At 40.8% G+C, this 15,668-nt stretch overlaps 1 protein-coding gene across 1 annotated transcript in view; it reads right to left on the reverse strand.

The window, feature by feature from the left end:
• Positions 1 to 14,830, reverse strand: part of STEAP2 (STEAP2 metalloreductase) — a 28,437-nt gene extending 13,607 nt beyond the window's left edge. The window contains exons 1-2 of the mRNA XM_020915004.2: positions 14,412 to 14,830; positions 796 to 1,320 (exon numbers count right to left, since the gene is read on the reverse strand). Coding sequence (XP_020770663.2) covers positions 796 to 1,287 — 492 coding nt within the window. The 5' untranslated portion in view covers positions 1,288 to 1,320; positions 14,412 to 14,830. The remainder of the gene's footprint in view (positions 1 to 795; positions 1,321 to 14,411) is intronic.
• Between the last annotated feature and the right edge of the window lie 838 nt (positions 14,831 to 15,668).

Genomic DNA, 15,668 nt, shown 5'->3' on the forward strand with positions numbered 1-15,668 from the left:
AGCCATGTCTTGACTCTTTGTGACCCCATGGACTATAGCCCGCCAGGCTCCTCTGTTCATGGGGATTCTCCACACTAGAATACTGGAGTGGGTTGCCATGCTATTCTCCAGGGGATCTTCCCCACCCAGGGATCAAAACCATGTCTTTGGTGTCTCCTGCATTTCACGCAGATTCTTTACTGCTCAGCCACCAGGGAAGCATGATATGCAGCATACAGCGATGTAAATACTCGAATTTATTTTCTAAGACATCTAATCAACTGTCTTTATGGGCAAAAATAATAAAAGTATTTTATCATCTTGCTCCAATATAATGCATAACTACGCTTTTGAAAGATTTTTAAGGTGCACTACTCTATGTGTTTACTTATAAAAGCAGAGCTGGAACACTGTTTACCAAATAGGCAAACACTGTTTACGTCTTTTTGTTTGCAAAGAAAGGAGGAGGAAGGAAGAAAGGGTGGGAGGAAGAGAGGCAAAGAAAAAAGACATGTTTGAGGTTGTTTTAATTTTTGAGGAAGCAAGGAGACGGCCCATTATTCATCTACAAATCTTGTCTTTTTCTTCAATTAGCTGATTATGATAGGAAAGTTCAAGTTATTTTCTCAGCTTTTTACATCATTTTGAGGATAGAAATATGTCCTTACAAGGTCAGAACACGAATCTTCAGGAGCTCATACATAGTTTACAAAATGATAATCATGGGAGAGCATCAGAATTCATTTTTTAGGTATGTATTTGTCTACCTAAGTATAAAATACCAGCTAAATAAGAATAAAATGTAAAAATACATACCTGCCGGCTGGCATCCTTAGGTCCTAACTGAAGTGCCCAAGCTGAGATAACATTAAAGCCTTTCACAATCAAGGAGTCCGGGAATAATGAAGCCAAATATTCCGCATTGGATTCTGGATATTGGTTTACCTTCATATTATTGCTCACATCAATCAGGATTTTACCCACAAGCAGATGTCTCAGGTCCCACAGGGAGGTATAATGTTCTCTATGTATAGCAACAAATATTATATTTGTTTTTATTAGAGCATCTTCATGGTGAGTGACATCTACTACATGAGGAAAAAATTCAGAAGCAAACTTAGGATTTCTGCTTCCTATTACCACATGATAGCCACATCTAATAAGTCGAATGGTCAGGGATTTGGCAAAATCCCCACTTCCGATTACACCCACAGTGACCTTCCTTGCATCTTTGATACCATTTATCCCATTAGGCAAAAAAGTTTCACTAAGACTCTTGGGGCTTCCCATCATGGAGATTGATTCCATGATATGGACTCTTCCAAGATCACCAGGGATATCCTAGGGGAGAGAAAATAAAGCACTCATCAATTACTTATTACCAAACATGAATACACTCTTAGATGTTATAACAACATCCCTATTTCTAGAGGTAAAACAATCTGGCAAACTATATAACATCAAACACCACAAAACACAATTTGTAAGCCAGAAATGGATCTCGAAATAGAAAAATGAACTGTCACAAAGTTGATGTGCTAAATTGGAGCTTCTCCAATTTTAATGTGCATTTGAATCATCTGAGAATCTTGTTAAAACGCAGATTCTGATTCAGTAAGTCTGGAGTGAGGCCCAAGATTCTGCATTTCTAATAAGGTGACGCCAATGTTGCTGGTCTGTGGGGCCCCTCTTTGAACAGCAAGGCTCTAGAGCACAAAAGGAAAGAGATTGAAGTTTTCAGCAAGGGAGAACTTTTTAAAAAACACAATTGCACCCAGTGTGAAAATTCAGTTGCTCAGCAGATCAGAGGCAGCAAAGTCAGAAATGCCACTAGAGGTAAAGAAGGACTGTGATGATTCATGATAGCTCTTGAGACAAGAGAAGACAGACAAACAATAGTAAAACCCAAAGAACCATTTATAACCCCAAACTGTCTAAAGTCATTTGGGATTACCTCAGTAGCTAGTAAGTAGCTAGTAAGAGCTTTATTATTAAATGAGAGTAAGTTAAATCAGCTACTAAAAAAAATGAAATCTGGGGTTTACCGTTTTCAGAAAAGTAGCCATCAAAATATAATAAAGAATTAATTAAATACTATAGACTTCTATCATCCACCTTATGTCTCATTAACTTATCATTGAGAAAGTTTTCCTGTATAAAGGGGGTTAGTAATGTGTTTATGGTCTTAAATTACACAATACTTATGAAATCTTTTTCTTCCTTTATTGCATCGGTTGCCTTGAATATTTTTTTCCAGAAAAAAATCTATCAAATTCTTTTCTTAGTGACTAACACCTGGAAAGTTCATATTTGTAGTAACTTGCTCAAGATTACAAATCAGATGGCCATGAATCAGTGTCACTGTTGGGTCTGAATGAAAAACACTCTTCCATTTTATCTGCAATGTGCAATTTCTTTTATACTAATAGCAGATGTGGATCTCTTCAGAGAACTTAATGGATTTTACAGGAACAGGTGGAATGTTTTTAAAAAAACATGTTTTTCTGGTTTTTAGTCACTGGAATTTGAAATTACTAGAGCCAGGAAAATTCAACTTTTTACCCTAGAAATGGAACATGTTCAATGACTCCAAATATATCAGTAAATTAATCTTTAGAAAGATAATAATATTACCTGATACTCATATAGCATACACTGCATGCCAGCTCTGTGGTTTACAGATTAACTGGCTGCATCCTCACAACCACCCTATGAGACAGGTACTAATATTGTCATGCCCATTTTGCAGATGAAAAAACTGATACATGCAGAAAATAATTTGTACAAGGTCACAAAAGAGAAACTAGAGGAGCCAGGATTAGAACCCAGGCAATCTGGCAAGGTATATGTCATTTGGGTGCCTGTAAGGAATTAAAGAAAGATATGGGGGCAGAGGCAAGGTGGAAGAGAGATGGTTGTGTTCATATTAGTATGTTGTCCTTCTTCAGCCATGTCATTGTTCCTTAGCATTACCTAGTCATCTCAATGTCTAACTTGGGTCCTGGGAAAGGGGAAAACTCACTATTTTTAAATCTATTACATGTTTCATTTCACACTTTCCAAGTTATTATTTGCTTTCCCTTGGGGTGATCCCACACACCCTGAAAAGTGGGGGTGGGGGGTGTCAGAGGCACCAAGGTGGTACAAAACTGTGAGCATCCTCCGAGAGACATTCCTGGTATTTAGAGAATCAGGAGCAGTTAAAGAAACCAGAAGTAATTAAATCAATGCTCATTTCATTAAACAATTCAAGGTGAACTGACTGACCTACCCCTAGTCATATATATTATCTAAGGGTAAAGAGAGTTACTAAATTCTCACACAGGAAACCAAGTTTCCTATATCCCAGTCTCAAATTCTTCTGAGTAGAGATCGTAGCATCTCCCAAAATGTAAGAATTGCAAAATCTTTAAATCCAAGAATCATGATGATCAAGACCTTTTTAAATGAAAGCAAATATAAAAACAGTATCATTGATATGCTTATTTTACAAAGTAAGTTCAAACCCTTTCTGTAAATCAGAATGTGAACAAGTAAAAATACATTAGGGCCTAAAAATGTCATCTCTGGATACCTCATAATACCATGTATCTTATGCATATTAATAGATGACTCTGTCCTAACATGTCTGGGCCTTATTCATATTGTATTTCTAATGGCAAGTTTTAACTGAACCCTTTAAGAGTATGACTATGCCTATAAATAGAAGTTGGTCTAATAAATGAGACTTCTCATCAAAGTTTTAAGTAATGTAAAAGCATTCATGAGAAAAAAACAACAACTTTTGGTGGATTTGAGAGATGGATTATTTGTATACTGCTGTAAGCATATGATAATGGCACATACTATTTCGTAGTTTGCAATATTTTCACATATATTACCTTATTTAATTCTCAGATGGCTATGAAGTACATACTACGCCCATCTTAAAGATGAGGAAACAGAGGCTTAGAGAATTTTAGCAATTTATCAAAGACAGTGCACTTTGTAGTTAACACAACTCAGCTTCACATATAAGGCCTTTGACCTCTGCTAATTCTAACACTGCAGTGCAAACATTGTATGGGATATCTTAAAACTATCAAGATCACCAAAAGTCACCCATTAGTTTTATTCTCCAAAAGAAATACTAACTCTAAATAAAGTATGAATCATAGCTCAGATAGTTTTAGGTAAACCCAAAGCTATAAAGTGGGCAAACTCCAGGAGATAGTGAGGGACAGGGAGACCTGGTGTGCTGTAGTCCATGGAGTTGCAAAGAATTGGACATGACTTATAACTAACTGAACACAATGACAAAGCTATATAGTTTGGACTTACAGCTATTAATCAATCAATCATCAGTAAATCCAAATTTTAGATCAAAATCAACCAAAACCTAACTTTATTAATACTGTAAAAAAAAAACATGATTGATTGCTGGGTAATTCTTGAAGAACCCCCAGGTAGCAACCCGTTTTCTGTGGGGGCACTGCAAACACCATGAAGGTATATATTGCTTCTAGAGGGGAGGAAAAAAGAGGCAAGAAGTATGTGTGGGTCCTGTGGAACTCATCTGTGCATAGACCTAAAAAGCACCTCCTCTGCACAAACTATGTGTGCTGAGACACTGGAGTAAAAATCTCATCAATCTCCTTTCAATTCTGTAAGCCATCATTTTGGATCACTTAGTTAACAGCTGAGCTGAAGTTTACAATTGTGATGTCCATAAAAAATGGGGTTATAAGGAACTTTCCTTGGTCCAGTGGTTCAGAGCTCCCAATGCAGGAACCCTGGGTTCGATCCCTGGTCGGGGAACTAGATCCCACATGCCACAACTAAGATCCTGTGCAGCGAAATAAATAAATATTTTTTTAATGGGGTTATAAGAAGTGAAGAATGTCAACAGCTGAAAAAGGTTTACCTATTTACAAAGTAAGAGTCATAAATACCTTACATTGTACATTTCCACTGACAAGGAGTGATGCAACTATAATCTAAAGATCTGTTTTTCCGTGGTCCAGCATCAATTTATTCAGGCCACTGACTTTGCACAGAAGAGATAAAGAAGAGAAGCACAGTGTTTACACTTAAGTTTATATTCCATTTAAGAAAAGACAGGATATACTTGGATTAAAAAGCAAGAAAAAGAAAAACAAACTCATATTAGCATATAATTAAGAATTAGATAGTATGACCAGAGCATAATTATTCTAGAAAATCAGCGAGAGAAAAGTGTCAAATAGTGTCTCCTTACCTCAAAGCATTCTATATATATGAATTGTACCTGCAAAATAATCTCAAAATTACACAGAATGTTTCAAGGGAGGTATACTACAGGTTCATTCTGACTTAAAACCTCAAGGACCCAAAATTAAATTTGGCTTTCTGTGACCTTACCTTCAAAGCACTAGGGCACTGGCTCCCAAATATGAAGCTATCACTGGTCAACAGCAATTAAAAAGTATATGGATACAGTTGGGAGTTCTTCATAAAATTATTCAATTTGCCAAATTGTCCTTTCCTCTGAGAGTATATCTTAACTAACTTTAGGGGTCAAAATATCTGTTTTTCATGAAAGGATAGTGATGAAAGTTGTGTGAGCTGGCAGTCCTACATAGATCCTCTCCCCTCCTTTTTATTTTACTGGAAACTCTTATATAAAAGTGCTCCTTAAACCTTTTGGAGAGAAAACCTTTCTGGGGAGAAGGGGGAAAGCACCCTGGACAAGTTCCCTGCTGCTGGAGATGTCTGCTTAACCCTCAGATGATATATCAAATATCCCCATCTAATTTTATGTAACTAGAGATTTTACTATCATGATCTTTGGGTTGAAAAAAGATAAACTCTGCAGTCTCTCAGTATTTAAATAAACATAAAACCCAACTGTTTATGGGCTTCCCTTGTGGTTCAGCTGGTAAAGAATCCACCTGCAAAAAAAAAAAAAAAAAAAATCCACCTGTAATGTGGGAGACCTGGGTTCGATCCCTGAGTTGGGAAGATCCTCTGGAGAAGGGAAAGGCTACCCACTCCAGTATTCTGGCCTGGAGAATTCAATGGACTGTATAGTCCACGGGGTCTCAAAGAGTCGGACACTACCGAGCAATTTTCAGTTTCACTTTCAAATATTTATAACAACAAAAAATTTATTTGAGGGAAGAGGTGGGGTCTTTTTTTTTAGGCTTTCATTTTTTGGAAGAAATTTGTAAGTCCTTTAAACAAGCCCAGAAGCAACAATTCTGCTTGAAAAATCAGAATGTGATTTCTTAACACAGCAGATGTCCAAGTATGGTCCCTGAACCAGCAGCATCAGCAGTACTGGGAACTGGTTAGAAATGTGAATTCTTAGGCACTATCCCAGACCTCCTAAATCAGAAACCCTGGGGGTGGAGCGCAGCAATCTGTTATAAAAAGTCCTCAGGTGGTTTTGATGCACATCAAAGTTTGAGAATAACTGCCCTAATGTAATGCAGTCCAACCACTATTCACCATTTGAATATTAAAATCCACTTAGATTATTAAATTCTTTCAGCTGAAACTCTTGGGTAATTTGTATGCATCCTCATTTAAAACTCATTCTCTCAAAATTATGAAATGGTAATTTTATTAAAACTATGCAGATTTATTCTTTGAAATTCTGTTTATAAACTATGGTAATTACAAATGATTCATTAATATTTCATACTTGGATCTGAGTGTCTTTTTGTGTTCATGTTTTCTAGAACCAACTGAAGAATTTTCAGAAAAGAAATATAATAGCACTATAGCAAAAGCTTAACTCCACGCCTTCCAGACTTTTCAAAGAACCTGAATTTTAGTGAGATTAAAAATTACAAGTAACTCCCAAAATATTTCCTAGGCTCAGTATGTATTCAATATACACCTTTATATGGGTATGATTTTATGATATTTCTAGGTCCTAAATCACCAAAACAGAGCTTTATATGTTTATTATGTTGAAATTTCTAGGGTAAGAAAGCAGTCTAATTCATGGTAGGAACATTTTAAACAAAAAAACTTGCTGGTTAAATTTAGGTTAGTCTAGAAACTCAACTTTAAAAATGTATTGCCCAACAACTTGAGTTGATAAAAATATTTTAGGATCTTCTTCAATGAATTAAAGCAACAACATCTGTCTAAGACCTCCCCACCCACCCACTTTTCCTCTATGTTTAGGCCATAGAAGATGCTATATACATCCTTCCATCCACCTTATAAGAAAGCCTGTTACATCAAGCAGAGTCAGGAATCTTGTGTATACCTGGACTCTCATAGCAATGCAAACTGAATTACAAGGGGGTATGTCATATTCCCAAATGAAGCTGGGAATAGCAGGGTAGATCATGGCTGATATAATCTCTCCATTTTATAACTTGTGGCAGATTATACTTTGAGATAAGGACACCTATGTTTGGTGGTGGTGGATTAGTCACTAAATCGTTTCCAACTCTTGTGACCCCATGGGCTGGAGACCGCCAAGCTCCTCTGTTCATGGGATTTTCCAGGCAAGAAGAGTGGAGTGGGTTGCCATTTCCTTCTCCAGGGGATCTTTCCGACTCAGGGATGAAACCTGGGTCTCCTGAATTACAGGCAGATTCTTTACTGACTGAGCCACCAGAGAAGCCCACATCTATGTTTACTGGCTAGCAAATACAAGTTTTCCTATGTTGTAGCAACTTACAAATAAATAATCTTCTATGAAAGGCCTAGCACTCTAGCCTCTACACAAACCCATTTTCCCTTTCAGTGTCCACTGGGTGCTGTGAACTGTAGGGATCTCTGATGATTGACATCAATTTATTTACTTATTTATTTTTGACATCAATTTAGAAATCTGTCTACAGCCAAAGGTCATAAGGATACTCACCATCCATCCCCAACCATTCCTCTATCCAGTGTCTTATTGAGCCTGACCCATTAGGCATTCAGCTAGGTATTAACACTTCAGTGACACTAAACAAGTACTGGCTTCTTGGTCTTCTAAACAATATGATGAAATTATAAATATTGAAGCATATATAGCAACTAAAAAAAAGCTTAATGGAGGTGTAATTTACATATTATGAAATCTACCCATTTAAAATGTATAAATTAATGATTTTCAGTATATTTATAGTTATGTAACCATCACAATAATCCAGTTTTAGAACATTCCCACCAGCAATAACTGTTATTACTCAAATTTTAATAAAAACTTGCTGAGAGCATATGCCTCTTTTTTTTTTAAACTAGTATATGCTTCTTTAAAAAAAAAATCCTTGTTCCTGCAATGTCCTAAACACCCCACTGGCTTTCACACAGCAGATTGTGGCCTGACTTTTGCTGATTCTGCTCAATACTATATGGGTATAATAGAGGCACCTATTACTTGGCTTAAGTGGAGAGGCAGAATCTCAGTCAGAGCTGCCTTTTCCACAATGGAGAACCACCTTCTAAAGCTGTGGTTCTCAACTCCAGCTGCACCCTCCAGTGACCTGAGGAGCTTTACCACATAGTGATACCCAGTCACTACCACCCCTGAACCCCAGATTTTTATTTAATTAGTCTAAGTTTCAGCCTGAATTTTTTAAGAGATTTTTTTCATCAGGATTTTAAACGATATCCTCAGGTGCTTTAATTCGCAGCCAAGATTGACAACGACTATACTAAAGGAGGCAGGATTCAATTGAGGCAGGATTCAATACCCAAATACTCATTTGGGTATTTGGAGATAACAGATACGGCTTTTTGATGCTCAGTTACATTTCTTTTCACATTGTTGTTTGTAATAATGAAAAGTAACTCTGCTGCTGCTAAGTCACTTGGTGTCTGACTCTGTGCGACCCCATAGACGGCAGTCCACCAGGCTCCCCCATCCCTGGGATTCTCCAGGCAAGAATACTGGAGTGGGTTGCCATTTCCTTCTCCAATAAAAGTAACCCTAGCAAGAGACTAACAGCGGCCCCTGGATGCTGGAAGCTGGAGAATGCAGCCCTTTCCCTTGCAGGCTCTCAGCTGTCTCAGAAGGTCCACTCACTATTTTGCAATTTCCTCTCTTCATTTTTTGGAAAGGACTGTGCCATTCCTTAAAATGTGTCATCCCACCGCACAGCATACTTTGTTCCTGTTATTTCATAATATTCAAATTTCAGAGTGTTCCAGTAAGAGTGTCTCTTCTGTCTGACTAGGGGCTTCTCTCCTCAATTCTTCAGGCATCATAGATTCCACTGACCTGAGCAGACAAAGGGTTTCCAGGTGGACCGATTATCAAGCTTTAATGTGGGCAGGATCACCTGAGGATCTTGCTGCAATGCACATTCTGATTCTCTACGTCTGGAGGAGACTTGAGAGCCTGCCTTTCTCCCAAGCCCCTAGGTGATACACATGGTCCTAGTTCATCGGCCAGACTTGGACTAGCACGGCTCTAGAGTTTCTCTACCTTTTCTTTTGATCTTAATTACAGGTGATACCGGCTAAATAAATGAGAAGACTATGGCATTTATAGAAAGTTTTGTTTATGTGGTGTCAAGGAGAAAGAATAGGCCTAGGCTTCTGAAATCATCTTGTTATTATGAATTTCAGTTTCCTTTGTTAAAACAAAAAAGTTGTACTTGACTCTACAGTCCTTTCTAACCTAAAATTCTTTTGTTTCTAAGACTAATAGCTATATAATAATGGGAATTGCTAGCTTATATTTAACACTATGACACTTCAAATTTGTGAGCTTTATTTAACAGTATGATTTAAGTAGTACATAGGTTCCTTGAAATTTCAAGGTCACAGTTTTCCTGAGTGGACCTTTGACTTGATGTATGCATTTAATCCCTGAAGTATGTTGTTGTTGTTTAGTTGCCAAGTAATGTCCGACTCTTTGCGACCCCCATGGACTGCAGCACACCAGGCTTCCCTTTCCCTCATCACCTCCTGGAGGTTGGCCAAGTTCATGTCCATTGAATTGGTGATGCCACCCAACCATCTCATCCTCTGTCGTCCTCTTCTCCTTCTGCCTTCAATCTTTCCCAGCATCAGGCTCTTTTTCCAGGAAGTCAGTTGTTCACATCAGGTAGCCAAAGTATTGGAGCTTCAGCATCAGTCCTTCCAATGAGTATTCAGGGTTGATTTCCTTTAGGATTGACTGGTTTGATCTTACTATCCAAGGGACTCTCAAGAGTCTTCTCTAGCACCACAGTTCAAGAGCATCAATTCTCGGTGCTCAGCCTTCTTTATGGTCCAACTCTCACATAGATACATGATTACTGGAAAAACCACAGCCTTGACTATACAGACTTTTGTTGGCAAGGTGATGTCTTTGCTTTTCAACACACTGTCTAGGTTTGTCATAGCTTTCCTTCCAAGAAGCAATTGTCTTCTAATTTCTGGCTGCGGTCACCATCCAGAGATTTTAGAGCCCAAGAAGAAGAAATTTGTCACTGCTTCCATCTGAAGTATATTATCAAGCTAAGAGAATTCTATTACACTCAGATACATCACCTCCTAAGATTTTCAATTTAGTGGAGTTTCCTTGATATTCCTCTGGCTGAATGGCAGCTGTTGTGCTATATTAATTTTATAAAACAGAACCACATTTGTTTCACAAACATCTAGAACATTAATTGTTGGATGATAATAACTCTGAGAGGACTGTTGTTCTCAGAGATCTTGATGACTTTCAAAGCCTGCTAATTTGGATGTGTTACCAAGAAAAGGTAATCCTCTGGGACCAGGCAATGAGGGTGGTATATTTTTTACTTTGCAGGCTACACTGAACCTTTCTTCTTCTGTCCTGCAAACCCCAAGCTCCTTTGAAGCTCATGGCAAAATTAAACATCCTCTCCCTATGCTCACTGCTATCATCTACTGATTTCCGGCTTATTCATTATTACTAGTGACTTTGGCCCCCAATACTAACAGTGTTCCTCTCTACCCCAGCAGTTGTCATGTCCACCACTTCATCATTCAAATGGATGAATCGTTCAATCTCATGGCTTCATTCCCTTCATCTAAGGCAATGAATCTTTGCCTCCACCTCACCTCAGATATCTCCAAGCACTATCTCTTGGCCTTCCAATAATTTAGTCAAATACTCATACTGATAATTCCAGATAGGAAGAGAAATCTAATCTGTTTACTATATTCTCACTCTACTGGTTTCTTTATCCATCCTAGATTTCACAGTGTGTATTTATCATTACTCACTTAAAAAGATGGACTCTTATTACACACTAAATGTTTAGTACCCTACCCAAACTATTTATATGTTGAAATCCTAACTCCCAATGCGAGAGTGTTAGTATGCACAGCCTTTGGGAGGGGATTAGGTCACAAGGGTGGAACCCTTATCAACAGGATAAAATAGAGCCCAGAGAGCTCTCTTTTCCCATCTGCCATATGAGGTCACAGAGAGAAGTCTATGAACCAGGAAGTGGGCCCCTACCAGACTGAATCTTCCGGTGTCTTGATCTGGGACTTGCCAGCCTCCAGAACTGTGAGAAATAAATGTCTGTGGTTTAAGCTACCCAAGCAGTGGTATTCCGTTATAGTTCCTTTCCATCACATCCACTTGGCAATTCTCTAGTTGTGGAAGAACCCAGCTATCCATTTTTACTGTTATCTGTACTCAAGTTGGTGAAAGCTACTAAAGAAAAATCTGAAAACTCAGCTCACCTTAAATTCACCATTATCAATCTCACCTATCAAAGGACAGTCTGTCCATTTCTGACCTGGACACCATCCCTTTTCTCCTTCCAAGCAGCTTTTGTTATGATCTCCTCAGAGACATCTCAACAGGTTCAAAATAAAACAGCTTTTCATACTCAGATCTATTCACATTCATCCAAATTTTCTCCTCTCAGTAAATGATATCATTACCCACCATTTGGGGTTCCCTGGTAGCTGAGGTGGTAAAGAATCCTCCTGCAAAGCAGGATATGTGGGTTTGATCCCTGGGTCAGGAAAATCCCCTAGAGAGGGAATGGCTACCCACTCTAGTATCCTTGCCTGGAAAACCCCATGGGCAGAGGAGCCTGGCAGGTTACAGTCCATGGGGTTGCAAAGAGTCAGACAACACCGAGCAACTAAGCACACACAACCCATCATTTGGTCAAGCCAGAAACCTAGAAGTGAACTTCAGGTCCTTGCTTTCTCTCACCCCTAACGTAAAACCCAACACCAACTTCTGTTTTCCAAAGTATTTCTTAAAAATCTCTCTCCAATGACACCAGCTTAATCCAAGTCTCTCTCATCTTTCACCTGAACTCTGCAGACATTTTCTAATGGGTCTCTCTTATTTCTTCGCTTCTTTCCAAACCATTCTCCAGGTAGCAGCTAAGATTGTCTTAAAATGTAGATCAGATGATATCTTTCACCTCCTTAAAAATCAATGGCCTCGTGATGCATTTTGAACTACAGTCACCTTCCTGACCTACAGGTTTCCCAGGTGGCGGTGGTAGTGGTAAAGAATCTGCCTGCCAATTCAGCAGACATGGGTTCAATCCCTGGGTCAGGGAGATCCCCTGGAGAAGAAAATGGCAATCCACTCCACTATTCTTGCCTGGAAAATGCCATGGACAGAGGAGCCTGACAGGCTATAGTCCATGGGGCCACAGAGTTGGACACAACTCAGCCCTCACTCACACACCTTTCTGACCTAAATGAACCTGACCTGAAGGCTCTGAATGGACTAGCTAGCCCAGTATAACTCTTCAATATCATCCTGTATGACTGTTCCTCCCTGTGTTCTGGTCTCAGGACCCTTGTCTTGAAGTAGAAAGGACCAATCACTTTCCCATCCTATCAGGCTATCATACCTCTTCAGTAAAATGATTCACTCCAATTTTGTTTTGTCTTGAGCCCCTGTTAAGTTTCCTTTCTTATGGAATTATTCTTTACTCATTACTATTTTCCTGGCCGGAAAATCAGCTCCCTGAGGGTAGAACCATGTTTGTCTTGTCCATCACTCCCTCCACAGTCTCCGACACATAGTACATAAGAACACGGTAAATATTCTTCCTTGTCAAATGCATCCAAAAATGTCATGGACAAAAGAGATGTAATAGGTCTCAGATAAGACCCCTCATTTTGCTGATGAAGGCAGCAAGCCCACAGGCCCAAAGGGGGTGATATATCAATGTCATAGTTAAGTCAATGTCATGGTTACTGACTGAACACAGAATAAATGCATCTCCCCGATGCCCTGTGTTCTTCACTGAAACTGCAGTACTAAAATATAATTATGCTCACTCACTATAAGTCTGTTTTCCATGTCACTAGATAATAAAAGGTGACCTGGATATATAGCCTTTCATTTCCTTTCTGAACAATTTGCTCAATTCATCATTACTGATATTGTCTCACTCCCTCAACACCTCTCCATCCCCTACCCCCTCAAACATCCCCACCCCCAGTCTGACTAGCTAAGACAAAGAAACTAGCCTTTCAAATTATGTTTCTAAATATCCTGCAAAATCTCTAGGATGGGTATTTTTCTTCTGAAGAGAAACAGAGACAGCTACTAAAAAACAATAGAGACTTAGAGAAAGAAAAAATAAATAAATGGAGATCAACACGACGAAGAAATAATATAGGTGAAAAAAGTGTGTGGGTGTGGCGGGGATGTGGTTTGCAGAGAACTAAAAATGTTCCCAGCGCGGGGGTTGTTAGCAGGACTAGAATCCAGTCAAAGTCAAGAGAGTGGGGGTGGGGCAGGAGTTGAAATTCTACTTCTCCCACTTTCAAGGTGATGAGTGATAATTAACCATGACCTGGAATAAGTTTTTCTATCTAAAAAATGCACTGCCTGAGGAGCAAAACCTGACACCAATCCTTCTCCAAGGCAGTAAGGAAGATAATAATTGGAAATCTCTCGACAAAAATTCTCTTTATCTCTCTGCTCTATTTTAAGAGCGAGATTTTTAGGCCATAATTTTCAACAAGTTTTGGCTGTGGATGAATACAGGGCTTAGATAATTTAGGTCACTCAAAGAAGAGGCCAATTACTTTCTAACACATAATGGCCTAAACACACCACGGCCACATCATTGGGTAATAAACAAAATGACTACTAGAAAGATATACACGTTCGTAAAGCAGCGCTGCCGGATCTTCAGTGAAATACGCTGCATGAACCTAAAGTGTCTAGAAGAGTATCAGGCAGGCTAAGGTAACCTCTCCGTCCTTTCCCTTCGTTCCCTTGGGCCACATCCTACCTGGGACAGTGTCTCTCCTGGCCTCCTTTCTCTTGGGCCCAACCAACCCCAGGACTTTCTGGGAGCTCGGGGAAGTAGGGGACGGAATCCGTGGAACAGACTCCCTCTCCACTCCCTGCCTCAAGGTACCAGGCGATCAGGAACCCCAGAAGCTCAGAGCGGACGCCGCAGAATTCTGGGAAAGAGGCATGCAGCGCTTGGCACCGACCGCGTCTTGACCCCCAACTCTGCAGCCGCCGCCGCGTCTAGCGCTCTCCCCGAAAGACTCACCTCCGCGCCCTCCGCGCCTGGCAGGGGCGGGCCTCGCAGCTCTCGCCAGCAGTGCCGAGTCCCCGGGGGCCTCCCCGGGCTCTAGGGCCTAGGGACCGTGCCTCCGGCTGGCGGCTTGCAGGGTGACTGCAGCTGCGGTCGCGCTCGGGCAGCTTCCCCGCCTCCCCAAGCTGGATCGCGCAGGGCTGGGGAGCACGGGGAGGAGGGAGTGAGAGAGGGAGAAGGGAGGGAGGCGCGCAGAGGCCGCCCTCGCAAGACCCACCGCTAGGGGCTGCGCGCAGGGAGCTCGCAGAGCGCGGAGCGGGACCGGGGACGCCTAGCGAGCTAGGTGGGAGAGCTGAGGCGGCGGGGGAGGAGTCGGAGAGCTGGGAGAGGGTGAGGGGAAGATCTGGGGAGAACCCGGGAGTACGTGGGCCATCAAGAAGTGCAAGCAGAGCGGCGGGGAGTGCTGGCTCTACGGCTCCAGCTTGGCGCTTCCCCCGCCCTCTGCACCTCCTGGGAGCCACTGAGTATCCACCCGTGGCCTGAGCCTCCCTGCAGGGCTCCGCCAGGATTCATTTTGAAGCCGCTTAGAACAGTTGTGCCCACTTTTCTCCTCCATTGCTTGTGTGCTGTACAGCCGCCTTTTCCCGTCTAGATTTTACTTTTAATTACACCCCCGCTTTCCCCACTCCAGTTCCTGACAAGTCTCCAAGAAACTGCGCTTTTTATGCTGTACGTGTTCTTTCCCTCACCTTTACCCACCCAAATCATCTTTTGGCTTGACTGTGTCCTTGGAATAAAATGTTCAGAAATGCCCTTTCATGAACAACATTTAACAACTCCCTGAGCTAGGAGAGAACCCTCAGAGCTGGCGGACCACGTAGCAGTTTGTTAGCTTTGACCTTCACTCTAGCTGGTGGTGCTTGAGCTTGGTGTAGGAGAAAAAGAGGGTTAGGTCTGGAGTGGGGGGCGGGGAACGCAGGTGAGATAGGATACCTGGGTTCCTGGGAAAGCCACTTAACTGCCTAGGCCACAATGGCCTTGAGTGTTCAGAGGATTCCTGAGCGGTAAGGCTACCTTTGGTTTGAGGATTATGTAAATACCAGCCCCCACCCCCAACCCCGCAGATTGCCAAATAGCCAGGTATCCATCTTTTGTGCCGAAGATGCAGGCAGAAGCAAGAGATCTTTATTCTCAAATATCAAATCGATTTACTGAAGATTCTCAAATTTGGGGAATGAGTTTTCATACATCAGTAAATCCCCATTTCAGCAA

This window comes from Odocoileus virginianus, chromosome 1 (assembly GCF_023699985.2).
Source record: "Odocoileus virginianus isolate 20LAN1187 ecotype Illinois chromosome 1, Ovbor_1.2, whole genome shotgun sequence".
Taxonomy (NCBI): Eukaryota; Metazoa; Chordata; class Mammalia; order Artiodactyla; family Cervidae; genus Odocoileus; species Odocoileus virginianus.